General features: G+C 39.9%; 1 protein-coding gene across 2 annotated transcripts in view; it reads right to left on the minus strand.

Moving 5' to 3' along the window:
• Positions 1-16,153, minus strand: part of med27 (mediator complex subunit 27) — a 57,674-nt gene extending 41,521 nt beyond the window's left edge. Inside the window, exons 1-2 of one of the 2 annotated variants that reach the window (XM_053625569.1) lie at positions 15,743-16,149; positions 14,097-14,241 (exon numbers count right to left, since the gene is read on the minus strand). In XM_053625569.1, the coding sequence (XP_053481544.1) occupies positions 14,097-14,241; positions 15,743-15,945 (348 nt within the window). In that variant the 5' untranslated portion in view covers positions 15,946-16,149. Of the gene's footprint in view, positions 1-14,096; positions 14,242-15,742 lie in introns of both variants that reach the window. The other variant, XM_053625570.1, reaches the window with a different exon arrangement.

The raw sequence follows: 16,153 nt of genomic DNA on the forward strand, positions 1-16,153 counted from the left end.
AAAATAAATAAGCATAAATACGTAATTCAAAAGTGCTGTCATGGTGTACAATATTTGTTGGATGGGGAAAAAAAAAAAATATATATATATATATACACATACATACATTTTTAATATATACATTTCTTTTCCTTCTCTTCTCTTTAACATTTGGTCAGTTTAACATTTGTTCAAATGTAAATGAAGATAATGTCCATCGCATTGGGAACAGCTTGTCACTAATTAAATATCTAGCCTTGTCTCTGTGGAAAGCAAACTAAAAAAAAAAAAATGACAGCCCACGACTGGACAGCGGCCAGCCACATCTGTCATTAGCTCGCCTCTGTTGTGCTGTGTTGTCTTTGGCATGTGTTCCAGTCTCCTGCTACGTTGTTACATTCAATTAGAGTCACATCTCTTTCTTCGGTGCTCAGACGCGCTCTTCATGCAACAAAGCCTTCAAAGATATAGATTTATCCAGCTGAGCCGGACCCCTATCACACGCTCAGAAGACGAAACATCTGCCTGAACATGAGCTACAAGATGAAGACAACCCCCCCCCAAAAAAAAAAACCTGTGAACGAGTTGGCAGAAATCAGAGAAGGTGACAAGGAGAGAAAGAGCAGAGAAAAGAAGGGAGAGAAGAAAGGAAGTGGACCAAGGAGAAAATCGGAGGGATGAGGGATGACAGATAAGGATGAGTGAGTTAGAGCGAGAAGGTGAAGGATAAAAAGGATGATATGAGGAAGAAAAAGAGAAAGGACGAGAAAGTGATAGCAAGAGTGTAAAAAAGCACACAATCCAGAAATCCGAGACGGAGTTTGTGTGTGCGAGTGTGTGTACATGTTTTTATGTCTTGGTGGGGACCAATTGCCCCCACAAGGATAGGAACAACACAGTTTTGTCCTTATGGGGACATTTGGCTGTTTTTTGTTTGTTTGTTTGTTTTTAACAAAAACTGGAAGTTTTATTAAAAAAAAAAACCCTAAAAGTTTCATTTTGCTACTGAGATTAAAGTTAAGGTTACAGTTAGGTGTGGTAAAGCATTAGTTATCTGCATCAATAATCATGCCAATGGAATATCTCCACAAGGAAAGTAAGACAAACGTGTGTGTGTGTGTGTGTGTGTGTGTGTGTGTGTGTGTGTGTGTCAGGGAGAGAGAGTGGAGGAAGTGAAGGTGAATGGAAATTGTGTGTGGGTTACAGCTACAGATTAAAGTGAGGGGTCAGAGGCTTGAGACACCCTGGACATCATGCCACACACACATGCACACACGCGCGCACGCGCACACACACACACACACACACACGCACACCAGAAACTCAACCTCAGCAACCAGAGAACAGTCCAAAACGCATACACCCTTCACACAGCTTGAGATGAAACACTATGAAAGTTTTACAGTCAAAATAAGAATACCGAGAGAGTCTGGAAGAACTGGAAGTCAATATTTTAACTTCTGCAGTGTATTTACCCCAGTGGAAGATTTTAGAGCAGGTGTAACTGCTTTTGGGGTAACTGAACTACTTAGAGAAGGGGAGAATAAAAATATCCGTACAGAGAAAACTCACTGCTGACTTACAGCAACAATAATGGATTCGTTGATTCTGCATCAGTGCATTCAACGAGACAATACATAAAATTATATTAACATTAGGCTATGCATAAATAAATAAATAAATAAATAAATAAATAAATAAATAAATGAAATAAGCCTTGCATAAGGTGACTAAAGGTGGGACATGAAATTCTGTAAATTTTTCTGTTGTTTTTGTATACATGTGAAAATGGAAAATTCAGCTCTAATAGATATACATTATTTTCATGATAGCTGGAACTGCTACTATTTTGATATGTGGTCATACTGAAAAACGTCATACTATACACTATAAAGTCTAAATATATATTTCAGATAGATAGATAGATAGATAGATACCCTAGAGATTCCCAGCCCTACTACTAGCAAACAAACAAAAAAAAGTCTCATACAAAAAATAAGATCTAATAAAACCAACAAAAAAACCCTTCTATAGCGCCCTTGGGTCACCAACTAAGAATACTCCCAGGAATCAATCAATCAATCAATCAATCAATCAATCAATCTCTCTCACGCTCTTTTGTTTTACTCTGCCTCTTCATTTTTACATTTACATTACATTTATGGTATTTGGCAGATGCCCTTATCCAGAGCGACTTACATTTCTCTCATTTATACATCTGAGATATTGAGGGTTAAGAGCCTTGCTCAAGGGCCCAACAGTGGTAGCTTGGCAGCGCTGGGGCTTGAACTCTTGACCTTCTGATCAGTAACCCAGAGCCTTTAACCACTGAGACACCACTGCCCATTTTTATAGGTTGTTGGTTTATTGGTTCTTGGTTTATTGGTTGCTACACCTATGTGACACAAAGAGTTGAAGATTAGCGATGGAACTACTGTGAAATCATCAATAACATGACGCAATATGAAGCAATATAATAATAATAATAATAATAATAATAATAATAATAACAAGTTTTTTTACATGTGATTTCAGTCCAATTTTTCAGATCACTTCAGACATGCCAAAGTTGATTTTATTTCTGGAGGTCCTATGTGCAGTGGCCTGCTCGAAGTCCTACTCGATTTGATTCAGGTTTTCAGTTTACGTCATACGAGTCATACTCCGGTCATTCGGGTATTTACTGTAATTAATTAGTAGTCTACAAATAAGCCATTTTTAATTCATTCATGCTTGGAGATTCTGTATATTGGCAATGAGAGAAACTTTTATTTGAGAAATTTAAGAACTGCAACCAATTTGTAACACCAGTTTGTCTACATTGATATTAAGAATTAGAAACCCATGGTCCCATGGCAACAACTTCCAATTTGTCTGAAAAGTTAAGCATTAAAAGATAAGCATAAAGGTTACGGTCAGGTCAGTGTTCATTCCATTTACGTCATATGAAATCGAACAAAATGCATAAATGTCTTCGAATTTCTTACATTAGCTTCCAATGCATGTCAGTATAAAACTGCCACAAAATGCTTTAAATATCTGCATGTTGAATTGTATCATATGTATGTATGTTAGATATAGTAGTAAAAAACATCCCAGTTTAACTACAATATTTAAACTATATCACTTAGATATAGTTCCCCGGACATTCTCGTTTTACTACATGCTCTCACTGCAGTTTTTCCTCAAGAGAAAAACTTGAATTGCAAAATGATATTCGTAAATTTAATGCTGACAGGAGCAGGCCTTGAACTCGTGTTATAAAACCACCTCTGCAGTTTTCATATACAGTATGCAACTAATTGCACGCTCACCTCATAACCAATATTTGTTGTTAGGAGCCTGGAGCGCACCTAACGAATACTAACGGCATGTTGCTACAACTCTCATTGATCTTTTAGTAGTTAAAATTCAGCTCACAGGAACGCCACAGTGATTGTGCTTAAGGGGTGTTTTTTTACGTTGGGGGAAAAAAAAAAAACGACCTGGGCTGTGGGGGGTGGCGTGAAGGGGGACGGCTAGTGGGACGACTGGCTTGATTTGCACAAAATCAGTCCTGGTTGGTTGGTTTGGAGTGTTGTTTCATACAGAACCCCACAAATAACCAGCACAACTAAAGCAGAAATGCAAGACCTGTCTAATGAGTAGAAAGCGTGAAAAGTATGAAAATACGAACAAACATTTAACACGAGCCAAGTTTCATCTCCCTCGTTGCGAGGAAAACTGTGCCATGTCTCCGGAACTCTTTTGAAAAGCAGATAAGTAAACTGAGGTTTCAAACAGACTAAAAGCAGTGAACCTTCCTGCATGAGCGGCGCAGAGCAAAGTGGAACATTTCAAAGGTTGGATCAAAAAGCTGCACCGGAACAAGCAAGAACTTTTAAGAGTGGGATATAAATACTGCAACTTTCCCCTCGCAAAGTCACAGCAATAAAATTTGGTGGTTTATTTGCTGTAAGCGCTGTTTTAGTAGTAATTTAGAATGATTTCTTTAGTAATGCAACAGGAACTGTCAAAACCAGTGCTAAAGATGAGAAGATGAAAAGAGTCAAAGACAAGAGGAAGATTGACGGGCAGCAGGGAAAAGAACAAGCAGTGGTGCTCTCATGATTAATTTTTAAATATCAAGCAAGGATCCCGGGGTCCGGGGTGTTTTCACCACCTGATTCTCATAAATCAGGGATATGGGAAACCCAAATGACATCCGGCATATACCACGGCAAGAAACTCATTTGGATTTAAACAAGTTTGCAGCAGTCGTGATTGAACAAGGCGAGCGAGGTGTGTGACAGTGCAGCAGTGTTTTAATAAGATCCGAACCCGGCACTGGCCGCTGATGAAATTACAGCGAGAAGGTCCCCCCCCCCTTCTCTAATATCAGCTTAGTTCTTACCATAAACCAGTGGCCAGAATTTAAACACAAAAGGAATTAGCCTAAGGAATAAACTATCTGTGATGGCAAACAAATCTGCTTAGACGATTAACTCAGCTTTTAAGCAGTAATTAAGTAGTAGCATTTAGTAATATTTTGTGCAGGATGCTGGGTGGTCATTAGCTGATCAAGCAGACAATATACATATGAAGACATTTTTATATTCTCCGTTTGTTACACACAAAATAACATTCAATAAAAAAAAAACAATTACCTTTAACACGTGTATAGTATCTCATAAATGTTTTTGAAAACCGCTTTTTACAAAAAAAACAAAAAACAAAACAAAACTATAAGGTAGGAGTGTAACACAATGCCATGATCTATATTTGTATCAAATAATTTCACATTAATTTCTTATTTATATCTGCATCTGAATTTTTAAATGAAAGGGGCCTCAGGAAACACTGGGTGGGGTGGGGGGGGGGGGGCGGGTAGATAGGACGACAGGGTTTTTATTATTCATTCATAAATTATAATAACAAACAGAAAATTGCAAAACATACTTTGATTCAACTTGGGAATTACAGTTCCTCAACCTCAGCGACTTCACTCAAGACTCATAACTGGTCTCAAAACAAATGCCCTGTAGAACGTTCTGGGAAGCCTTCGACTTAATGTGACTGAGTAAGCTAGGGATCTTTCGAAACAATATTGTGTTTCCCAAATCAACAGCTGAGAACAGTAGACATCTAATAAGATTTTATCTGAATAGCTTTAGCTTTGCTACATTCCCGAAAGATCAGAAAAGTTCTCTGGACACTGTCTCAGACTCTGCTGTGAGTCGAAATAGTAAGCAGCAGTTCATTATAATGCCTGTATGATTTTCAGAGAAGCTTGCCTTTTAATAACAATAGAGCAGATTCATTTAAGAATGATGAAAAGCATGCAATGAATGTTAATACATTTAAAATGAACTGAACGATAAGCGAACGTAAAAACCTCCTACTCGAATTTTTGTTTGCGTTCCATGGGTTCCTATTCGTGATGCACTTATGTATATATATGCATGCATATATATATATAAAACAATTAAAATAAATTAATTTGTTTCTCTATCCATTCAGAATGATCTGCTCAATCTGAATAATGTATTCATATTCAGTTACATCCCTACCATAAGGAATATGTTATCAAAGGTTTGGCACGGTCCCTTGCTCCTTTAATAAAGAATTAACAGGCCAGGTCAAACAGAGCGTGCTCTTCTTTAAACTTTGCCTTCCTTTCTTGGCAAACTAATAAGGGATCCAAGCTTGCAACATTACACCATCAAACATTTTTCTCAAAGCAGCACATTTTCAAAAGGTCAGAGTTAGTTTTTTTTTCCTTCTTCCTGCTCTCTATGTGTTACCCCCTCCCAATCCTCCTCCCTTTGTGCCAAACTGATCTTAAGGCTGGCTGAACTATTAGTCCTGCCTGGCACAGTGATCGACGGCTACGCGCTCCATCATTAACTACATAGTCGGAACGTGTTGTGATGGCGAGTTTGCTGCTCTCTGATCTGGACGCTGGCACTGGGCTCCTCGCTCACCATTTATTTCTTCTGACAGATACATTCAACCCATGATTAAAGCCTACAACTAGCAGTAGGAGTTGAAAATTTTACAGTGGTGGTGGTGGAGGGGGCCGGGGTACGTTTGTGGAGACTATTAGCCCACAGTCTGCTTAGCCTTAAAAACAACATAAAGCACTCAGTAGTAATTTATATAAATGATTACCTATTACTGGTGGAAAAGTCTTTATTGTATATTTATACTGTAATGTTCACTTGTTGGTATAAACAATAAGAACTGGTGGAAGACCTGATCGTAGACACCAATTCTCATTAGTAACCTTGTTACTTTCAGAGGAAATACAAAGAACCTGCATGTTGATGCCTATATGAAATGATGAGCTAAAGTACTACGTTTGAAAAGGTGCCTTTCCTCTCATGTTTGAGTAAATTTCCACCTTACTGATTCTGCAAGGTCTTAATGTGCACACTCATTAGATGTGTGCCTGTGCAGGCCAGTTGGCTCTGATATGGAAACATGTACACTGCCTTCGGCAATGTGACCTTGTGAAGGTAAATCAAGACCAGGGGGTTTCAGAGGAAAAAAAGCAGCACTCAATAATATTGTAGTTACATTCTGTAACAAACAGAATGTGTAGCTAAGTAGTACTTTCGAAGAAAAAGGGAAAAAAAGGGAAAAAAAAATTGCTAAGCAGTTACCTAAAAACCAAATGTTTAGACCATCTGTTCGGTTTTATGAATATGCAAGAACAGACAGGGGAACATCAAACAAGCCAGTATACTATAATTAAGATTCTGATGTACAACACTTGAAATGTCTCATTTAAGACCTAGATAGACTAAGTAGGTTTTCAGAACAATGGTCTCATATTAATGGATGTCTTAATGCTTAAGTGAAAAGGCAGTTGGTTAATTTCACAGTACAGGGCTGAAGATGAACAAATCAAAAGGAACTGAGACCAGAAAGAGGAAAAAGAACCCAACTCCAGAGTAGGTGAAAGGAGAAGAGTACGGAATAAGGAGAAATGCACACAGGCTAGGAAGAGGAGAAAGGAACTTATGGTGCAAACGGAGGAAAGGAGACGACTCCAGGAAGCCCAGAAAGAAGCCGAGGTCTGGAAGAGATTAAAAGAGCCAAGACCAGGAAGAGTGGAAGGGAGCTGCGTCTTGGAGGAGGAGAAAGGAGCCGAGTCCCGGGACAGGCGTAAGGACCTGAGGCATGAATGAGATGACAGAAGTAGAGTGCTGGCAGAGGAGAAAGAAGCCAAGCCCATGAAGTGGGCATAAAAGCTGAGCTATGGAAGAAGACAAAGGAGCCGAGCACTGGAAGAGGAGAAAGGAGCTTAGTCCTGGGAGAGGATAAAGGAGGCAAGAACTGGAAAAAGAGAAAGGAGCTGAATCCTGGGAGAGGACAAAGACACCAAGCCCTTGAAGAGGAGAAGGAGATGAACACTGGTAGAGGACAAAAGAACAGAGCCCTGGAACAGAAAAAGGACCAAAGTCCTGGAATTGGACAAAGATGCTGAGTTCTGGAAAAAGTGAAAGGAACAGAGCCCTAGAATAGGAGATAGGGGTCGAGCCCTGGAAGAGGAGAAAGGAGCCAAGTCATAAAAATGGAGAAAGGAGCCAAGCTCTGGAAGAGAAGAAAGGAGCCAAGTCCTGGGACAGGAGAAAGAAGCTGGGCCCCAAAAACGAAGAAAGAAGCCGGGCCCCAAAACAGAAGAAAGAAGCCGACCCATGTAAGAGGAGAAAGGAGCCAAATGTGAGGCAAGAAAAGGAGCCAGGAAGAGCAGAAAGAAGCTGAAGCCAGGGAAGGGTAAAAGGAGCTGGGGTCATAAAGGGGAGAAAGGAATCAAGGCCTAGAAGAGAAATGAAGCGAGGCTAGGAAGAGGAAAAGGGAGTCAAGCCCTGAAAAAGGCGAAAAGAGCCAAGCCATGGAGGACAGTAGAGAAGCTGAGTCCTGGAGGACAGTAGAGGATCGAAGTCCTGGAAGACAGTAGAGGATCGAAGTCCTGGAAGACAGAACAGGAGTCCTGGAAGAGGAGAAATAAGCCAAAGCGACAAAAAGGAAAAAGGAGTCAAGCCCTGAAAGAGGAGAAAGGACCCCAACCCTGGAAGAGAGTAAAGAAGCTGAGCCCCATAACAGTAGAAAGTAGCTATGTTCTGGAAAAGACGGAAAGTTTGGCAATCCTTATGATCCTTATGTAGCTAACTGCACTCTCCTAGAACTCCAGATGGTGAATGAACCCTCAGGCAACGTTGGTCTCCAAATTGAGACCCCTGGAGGTCTGGATTTGACTGAACTAAACAACTATTAAGCTTTGGCCAGTGCATTATATGTACACATTATTCTACAGAGTACAGCTGTATTGAAATGATGACTGAGCTGACTGGTCAACCATGAAAAAAGGTCACCGAGCTAAAACACACACATTCCAAACCAGGAGACTCGCAAATTTTCCCATGCTCGACATGTTATTAGAGATAGCCTGGCTCATCTCATAATTCACCGGAGTGTGGCAGCACATGCCAAAGTAGCCAACAGGAGCCTGCTGGCAGTAATGGCTGAGGCTAACTATCTAATGTCATACCTGTGCAACAAAGCAGAGATAAGCAGGCTCTTAACTGGCTCAGTGATACCCGATGTCTGTGTTCCTCAGTCAGCCGGGAGCTGTGAGCGTTAATCACAGCGTTAGATGCCATTAAGCGTCCCCCCTCCCAACAGTCCCGCTGTAATTGACAATGATACAGTGGCTTCCCTGTCACGCGCTACAGATGTAACACAAAAACACTGATAAAAAAAGAAAGGGGGAGATTTTTATCGGGAAGGAAGCTATTATTACTATACAGGAAAGGGAAATCTAATCTGTTGGCTGCATTTACTAAGCCCATCTGTTTTTCAAGATGGTTCACGATTGGGAAAACAAAACCCAAATCATAAAGGAAACATTTCAATCAGCTTTTAAATCATGTATTTTTTTCCCCCTAAGGAATAGAAATAGCATCATTAACATAAATTGTCGAAACTATTTCCTAAAACCTAGAAAACACGGTCAGGAGGTAGGTATTATTTTGAGAAACCCGTAGTCACATTACATTAGAGAAAGTGGAGGAAAAGAACATCCCTGTTTAATAAAACAGGGGCCTCGGGTAGGAACAGACCTTGAGAGTTCTACCACCAAACCAACTTGGCGCAGTGTTATATTAAGAGCAGGAGGCAGCTGAGGGCTGAACACGCTTCTCTTTAATGGAACCGCTACTCGCTTACACACATAACAAATCAATTCACACGGTCAGGCCATCATTCTTGAAAGATTATTCATCCTTCGCTTTAGAAAAATGCAGCCTCGGATTTTGATGGTCATCAGGACAGTTGACAGATTTTTGAGTCCTGAAGCAGAACCTTTAATACGGTACACGTAATTTGGGGAGGAAGGAAGGAAAACGGGTCTGGCTAAGAAACTCAAATCAACAATTTCTTTAAAGACCAAGCAGATTATAGGCCTATTAGAGTTCTGACCTCTTGCTTGAGGCTATTCTGTAAATTCCAGACCCTCAATTTTAACCAAACAGGTCTGCCACAAACAGGTGACGTCTCCCGTATTGAAGTGAAAAGCTCCTCCTGTGCATTAATCCGGCCCTTATTGGCATAGCAGGAGCATCTCAAATCGATTGTGTTTACATTAGTGTGAAAGCGTGTGTGTGGGTGAGTGTGTGTGTATGGGCGGAACTGTGCTACTGCAGTAAGATGCCGTTGAGGGAGCATTGATAATCCTGCAGAGCATCTCTGCTTCTTGCCGACGTCCTCCGCCAATAACCAATAAGTCATGCAGAGTTGCTCCTAATCATGTCTTAAAGCTCCTGCAGCTGTGGGGCCTGATCCCGGCTTTGGATGATGAGGAGAGAGGAAAGGGCAAGGGAAGGAGCAAGGATAGGAAGAGTGTTTTACACCCAGTAATTATTCCAACGCACATAGCAAATCCAATGCACAAATGTGCAGCATGAACAGAAGTAGGTTACAGGGCAAGAGCCTCCTCCACATTATACCTCAGCAAAACCAGCATGGCAGATCAAGGCCAACACACACTTCTAATGTATACAAGGCCTGCCTCTGCAACTTTTTGGCCTACTGGTAGATCCTCTGGATGCTCAGAATGCCGCACAGACTAGTCCATCAAGCGCAGGTAGGACAATATAAAAAATCCATGCTATGATAACTGCTGTGCAAGCCAGTAGCACAATTTTAAGTACATCGTTGTATGAAAAGTTCAGATTCTATGTGTAAGAAATACTGTAAATGTATTCCGCCACGTTGCTTTGAATAGCCTCCAATTCGAAATCGAATGATACATCTAAAAGGGTCAATTTGCTTTAGTGGTTAACAAGCAAGGGAGCGTGGAAGGGAAACATCTAAAAAAGAACGAACTACACTCGTCAGTGCTCAGACTGAACAACGTATTGACGAGCACCATTGATCCAACACTTTCACCCCAGTCACTCCATATAAGCTCAATGAAAGCAAAGCATGCAGAGGAAGTGCGTTAGTGTTGATCTGGATATACCATAGATTCACCACACTAGGGCTCCGACTAATTATTTACTATTTAATAAGTTAACTATTTCATTTGAGTGGAAATAGGCAGAGAGCTCCTAATCAGGCACAAGGGTATATTTGTCAACTGATTCAACAAACATTGCGGATTTAAAAGTATTGAGATTCTCGTAGTGTTACGGTCTGATATGGTTTGATTTCTTAAAATCGGTTTGCTATAATCTTCATCTGTGACGTTTGTAAGCATTTACCTTATCAATGCTAAATCTCAGAATTTACAAGTCACAAACTTATAGAAACCCATAGAAATTCTACTTTAGATGCCCCATTATGTCAATATGTCCAGGTGAAACAAGTGACTCTCACAGGAACTCTGCAGTTTTCTTCAAAGTAATCTGAAAGAGTCCATATTTTATCCCAGTTATTCTTCCTAACAGTGTTTGGTGCATTGGGATATAATTTAGAACACGGTCCTTAGAAGATTTTAAGAGGGATGTTCGCAGGTGTAGCCACTATGTTTTGTATACTTCCCGACTTTCCAAAATGATGCAGCTAAGCATAGGGACGCTCCGATCGGTATCGGCCGATAATCACATTCTATGACTCGATCGGCAGTCTCTTAAATTTGGCCGATCTCACGAACCGATCGCAGTTTGTTGACGTGAAACGTGCGGATGTAAAACACATGATGACGTTAAACTTTAGCGCTGCAGTCATGTCATCACCGGTGTGGAATTATTACGACGGTCTCAGGAAACAATGAAAAATTCGCCGTTAGCCGTGTATTTTTAAACAATCTACAACATTACTGTAAATAATATAACCAAGGCAACATCTGCGGTATTACTTTATCTGAAATTAAAAAAAAGAAAAAAAGAAAAGAAAGTTAACAGTGACGGCCAACAGAAAGCTGACGCATCGCTTATATAAAAGCTTTAACGATCGGGATCCCGATCACGATGACAGGAAATCGGTAATCAGTATAAGCTGCAACAATCCTGATCAGAGCATCCCTAGCTAAGCGATAATATGAAATGTGCTGCTGACAATTATTTAAGTAAAATTAGGCAAAGAAAACTAATATTTGATCTCTCATACATTGCTCTGTCAGTAGATGAAGCAGCAAGGCAAATGTCTAGCATGATAGCTACTTAATTTCAACCTGTTTATCTTGCCAGAGACACGCCCATTTTTTTCCTATTGGCTGACAAGACTGAAGCTTGTATTATTTTTCAAAGATCAAGTTCGTAGGAAGTGAAAATAACCTCTATCAGAAGCAAACGTGTGTCTTTCACGTCCTGCGTCCTTTCCCCTTCAGTGAATCGGCTTTTCGGCCATGAAGTTTATTTGCGTTTGGTCGAACCATTGCTGTAGCTAAATAAGCAGAAAAGCATTTTCAGGTGTCTCCCGTATCAGTGTCGCAAGGGGTCGAAAAGCACAAGTGTTAAGTCTAAACTGTAGATGCTGGCACTATGAACTTGTATTAGTAAAAATTATAAAATATAAAAAAAAAAAAAAAAGGTTAACTACAAATTTGTAGCTACCTGTTTATCTTTTATAATCTAGCCAGAAAATGATAGCCCAGGGACATTTTAATTAAAAACCACATCTTAATGATCAATCAGGCATGTCAAGCGAAGCAGACTCTCTCCACTGAGCATCCAACGGCAACTTGCAAATAATCAGTCATCACAAGATCAATCAAGATGCCTGTGTATCCACCTGAGCTCATCAAAGAGGAGCGGAATAAAAAGGAAGCGTCCTTTAGGAAAATTTAGCGAATCCTGTTGAAAAGCACTCAGCGTACGAAAGTACTGATCATCAAAGGAGTCGAGGCACTTGGCTGTAATGGATATTGGGAAAACGTTGAGACCGTGTTAAAAAGGTCCGCATCTGTTGAGTCTCGAGTGTGTGCTCTCAGAGGTAGATGCCATCTGCAGACAATCAAGGGGATTGTCTGAAGGACCCAATATTAATCCAGACACTTAGAATACTACTTTGGTGGATTTCTGAGGGTGCAAGTGCAGATGCTGAAGAATTTTTTTTTTTTAAATTGCAAGAGGAAACATGGACAAATAAATGAGAGAGAGAGGAGAGGGGAAGAAGAAGAAGAAGAAGGGGGGGGGGAAGAGTGTCAAGGACAGCTTTAGGAAAGCTTTAGTGATTTAGGATTATTGAGGTTGAGTATTATTTATGCATACTAAACGATAAGTCTGTAAAAATTCAACTCATCCCAGTGAATATTTCAAAAGGAATAATGGCCAACTGACCTGAAGTACTGCTCGGACATCTTCCGTCCAAAGATTTTGTATAAATTATTGATAATATTCTATTGATTCAAGACTTAAGCTCCATTACAAGACACTTTAGCATCCTTATGACTACACTTAAACCATCGAGCTGAAGTGACCAGTGGTGCATTGTTGTTGGGTTTTTTTTTTTTTTTTAAGTGAAATGCAGTTGTGAAACTTCTTCTCAGCAGTTTGAACAGTAGGAAAGGAGTGAGCTGAGAAAATTGACTACACATATAATTGGAAAAAAGTGAAAACGTGGCAGAATGTGGTTTGGTGTTGTCCTGCTCTGGATGGCAGCATGTGTTACTCCAAAATGTGTACATATCTTTCTGCATTAATGGTGCCCTCACAGATGTGCAAGTTACCCATGCCATGGACACTGACACACCCCCATACCATCACAGACGCTGGCTTTTGGACCTGATTCGGATAACAGCTTGGATGGTCCTTTTCCTCTTTGGCACAGAGAACACGACGGCTGTTTTGTTCAAAAACTATTTGAAATGTTGACTCGTTGGACCACAAAACACGATTCCAGGGTGCTACTGTCCATCTCAGATGAGACCGAGCCCAGAGAATTCGGTGGCGCTTCTGGACAGTGTTGATGTATGGCTTCTGCTTTGCATAGTAAAGCCTTAACTTGCATCTGTGGATGCAGCGGCGAATGGTGTCGACAGAAAGGTTTACCAAAGTATTCCCAAGCCCATGTCAGGATATCCATTACAGACTCAAGTTATTAAGATAGTGACGTCTGAGGATTCGGAGATCATGTGCATTCAGAAGTGGTTTTCTGCCTTGCCCTTTACACACCGGGATTTGACCGGATTCCTTGAATCTTTTAATTATATTGTGCATTGTAGAAGGTGAAATGTCCAAAATCCTACCAATTTGTCTTTGGGGAATGTTCTTCTCAAATTGTTGGATTATTCGCTGACTCATCTGTTGGCAGATTGGTGAGCCTCGACCTATCCTCGCTCTTGAAGGACTAGGCCTTTTTTGGGAGGCTCCTTATATACTATGATTAAACGATCTCCTCACCTGCTCCTGTCCCAACTTTTTTGGAACGTGTTGCATGCATCGATTTCAAAATTAACATTTATCTTCAAAAAACTATGCAGTTGATTAGCTAAAACATCAAATACCTTGTCTTTATACGTTTTTGGTTTAAATACAAATCAAAGTATATTTACAACTCACTCCTCTTTGTTTTTATTAGCATTTTTCATACTGTCCCAAATTTTTTTTTGGAATTGGGGTGGTACATCAACATGTAGGCCACAATCTTTCTCCTAATGAACACAACACACTGTGGAGCACTTATCTTACCTTGTTGGACCATTTGTAAGCCTGTAGAAGCTGGCTGTACAGAGGGGTTTTGTCTTGCACCGGGTCTAAGCTCAGTAGGCCGCTGTTGTGTAACGGGTGACTCTCTGACGGCCGGCCAACCAGATTGCTCAGACGCTCCAACTCACTAAAAACACATGCACAATCACAACGCTTTCCTGCATACCTGAACATATTCAAGAACATAAATAGGGTCAAAGTCACTGCATGGTGCTGGAAAAAGTAGAAAATATGAAATGTGACATGTTTTCAGATTGCAGAAAATAAGGGAACGTTGACATAATAAATTTAATGTCATACATATATTCTCCAAAACATTTTTTTCTCAATTTCACACTGATATTAATAAACTAATTAACGTTTGCCAGACTGAATCAACTCAATCACTGAAAACTCTTCCAATTTGCTATAAAACAAACTGCAAATGAGAAAAAAATATATTAAAAAATACAGCTATGATCCATCATCAATACAGGCAGACCATGCTACAGTGGCTTGTATAAGTATTCACTGAAATGGATTTAAATGGGATTATATATCATGATCTACACAAAATAACCCATGAAGTCGGGGGAACAAATACAACATTTTTGACAAATGGAAGTCATAAAATTTGTGATTGCATCAGTATTCACCGCCATTGTTGTGAACCCATCAGAGACACAGATCTTGTCCAGAATATTCATTTTCCCATAATCTCTTGGTTCTTTCTCTGACTAATCGTCTCTTTACCTAGTCACTAACTGAGCATAATTAGAGAGTTGCAGTTGTTTCATATTCTTTCCATTTTTTAACAATGCATTTTATGGTGATCCATGGGATCAATTACTTTTTTTTTTGTTATATATACTGATTTATACTTTTCCAGAACTTGGTCCTGGACTTTTGACAGCTCCTGGGTTTTCATGATGCTGTATGTTTAGGTATGTATCTATAACAGGTGTATCTATATTAAGACCATATGGCACTTATGCACATTTCAATCCTGTTCAACTTATTATATGACTTCTGATAGTGTCAGAACTAATTTAAGGTTTTCACAGAAACAGGGCAGAATACTTAATGCATTCATAATTCTTCCCCTCCATTACAGTTCAATATTATGGACCATTTAGTATAAATTCATGCCAACAATCCCAGTTAGATTCCATTCCAGTTCCACTGCAAAATGTGGGACAGTTCCGGGTGGGGTTGGGGGTGATGTTAAATATTTATGCCAAACAGTCTGCAGTCTGATTTAAAAATAGATCAATCTGGCAACCCATGAGATACTGGACATTAAAACTGTATATATTCATTGGAGAATGTATGTTGTTACGTAGATTATTTAAAAATCCAGTAAGACTGCTATATCGTACATAAAAATAATCAGAATTTAAAACTAGAATGAGATGTTTTACCCAATTATGTGTTCAGTTAATTCCCCAATTTAGGACTGTACCGTGAACCTGTCACATAATACAGCACAGTGAAGCATGTAACTACTCAAAGTCCTACACTGATAGTTTTGTCTTAATTACAGTGCAGCAAGAGACATTTATGGCTATAACAACAACTCAAACACTCTTAAAAAACAGAACGCTGTCGGTTACAACAAAGATTTTGGACTAGAGTTGTGATGAACTCACGTCAAGTCACGATTCACCGCCTGCAAGTTGTCCTGAAAATCCGTAATAAACACCTTTTCTCGTCCTTCAAGCGTTTCCTTATTCTTCATTCCATCTTTCAGTGAGTCAAACACTCTGGTTACACTCGACCTGAGCGCCTGGATGGCGTTAATCGCTTGAGAAAAAGCTTCTAAATTCACACCGACATTCATAACATCCGCCATGGCTGTTGTTTCCGCAGCGAAAACCCGTCGCACAGATGACGTCAGAGTTGCACCGACTAACTTGGGAGTTGTAGTTTCAACGCGAGTTGGTCTTTCTTTCCCTCGCTGTGCGAAGTAAACACGTGATTTTTGTTACAGTCCAGTCTGGGTACGTTTTTAGCATTAGTGCAAATCAACAATTTCCTTCAACAATCAATAACAAAAATCA

This window comes from Ictalurus furcatus, chromosome 5 (assembly GCF_023375685.1).
Source record: "Ictalurus furcatus strain D&B chromosome 5, Billie_1.0, whole genome shotgun sequence".
Lineage (NCBI taxonomy): Eukaryota > Metazoa > Chordata > Actinopteri > Siluriformes > Ictaluridae > Ictalurus > Ictalurus furcatus.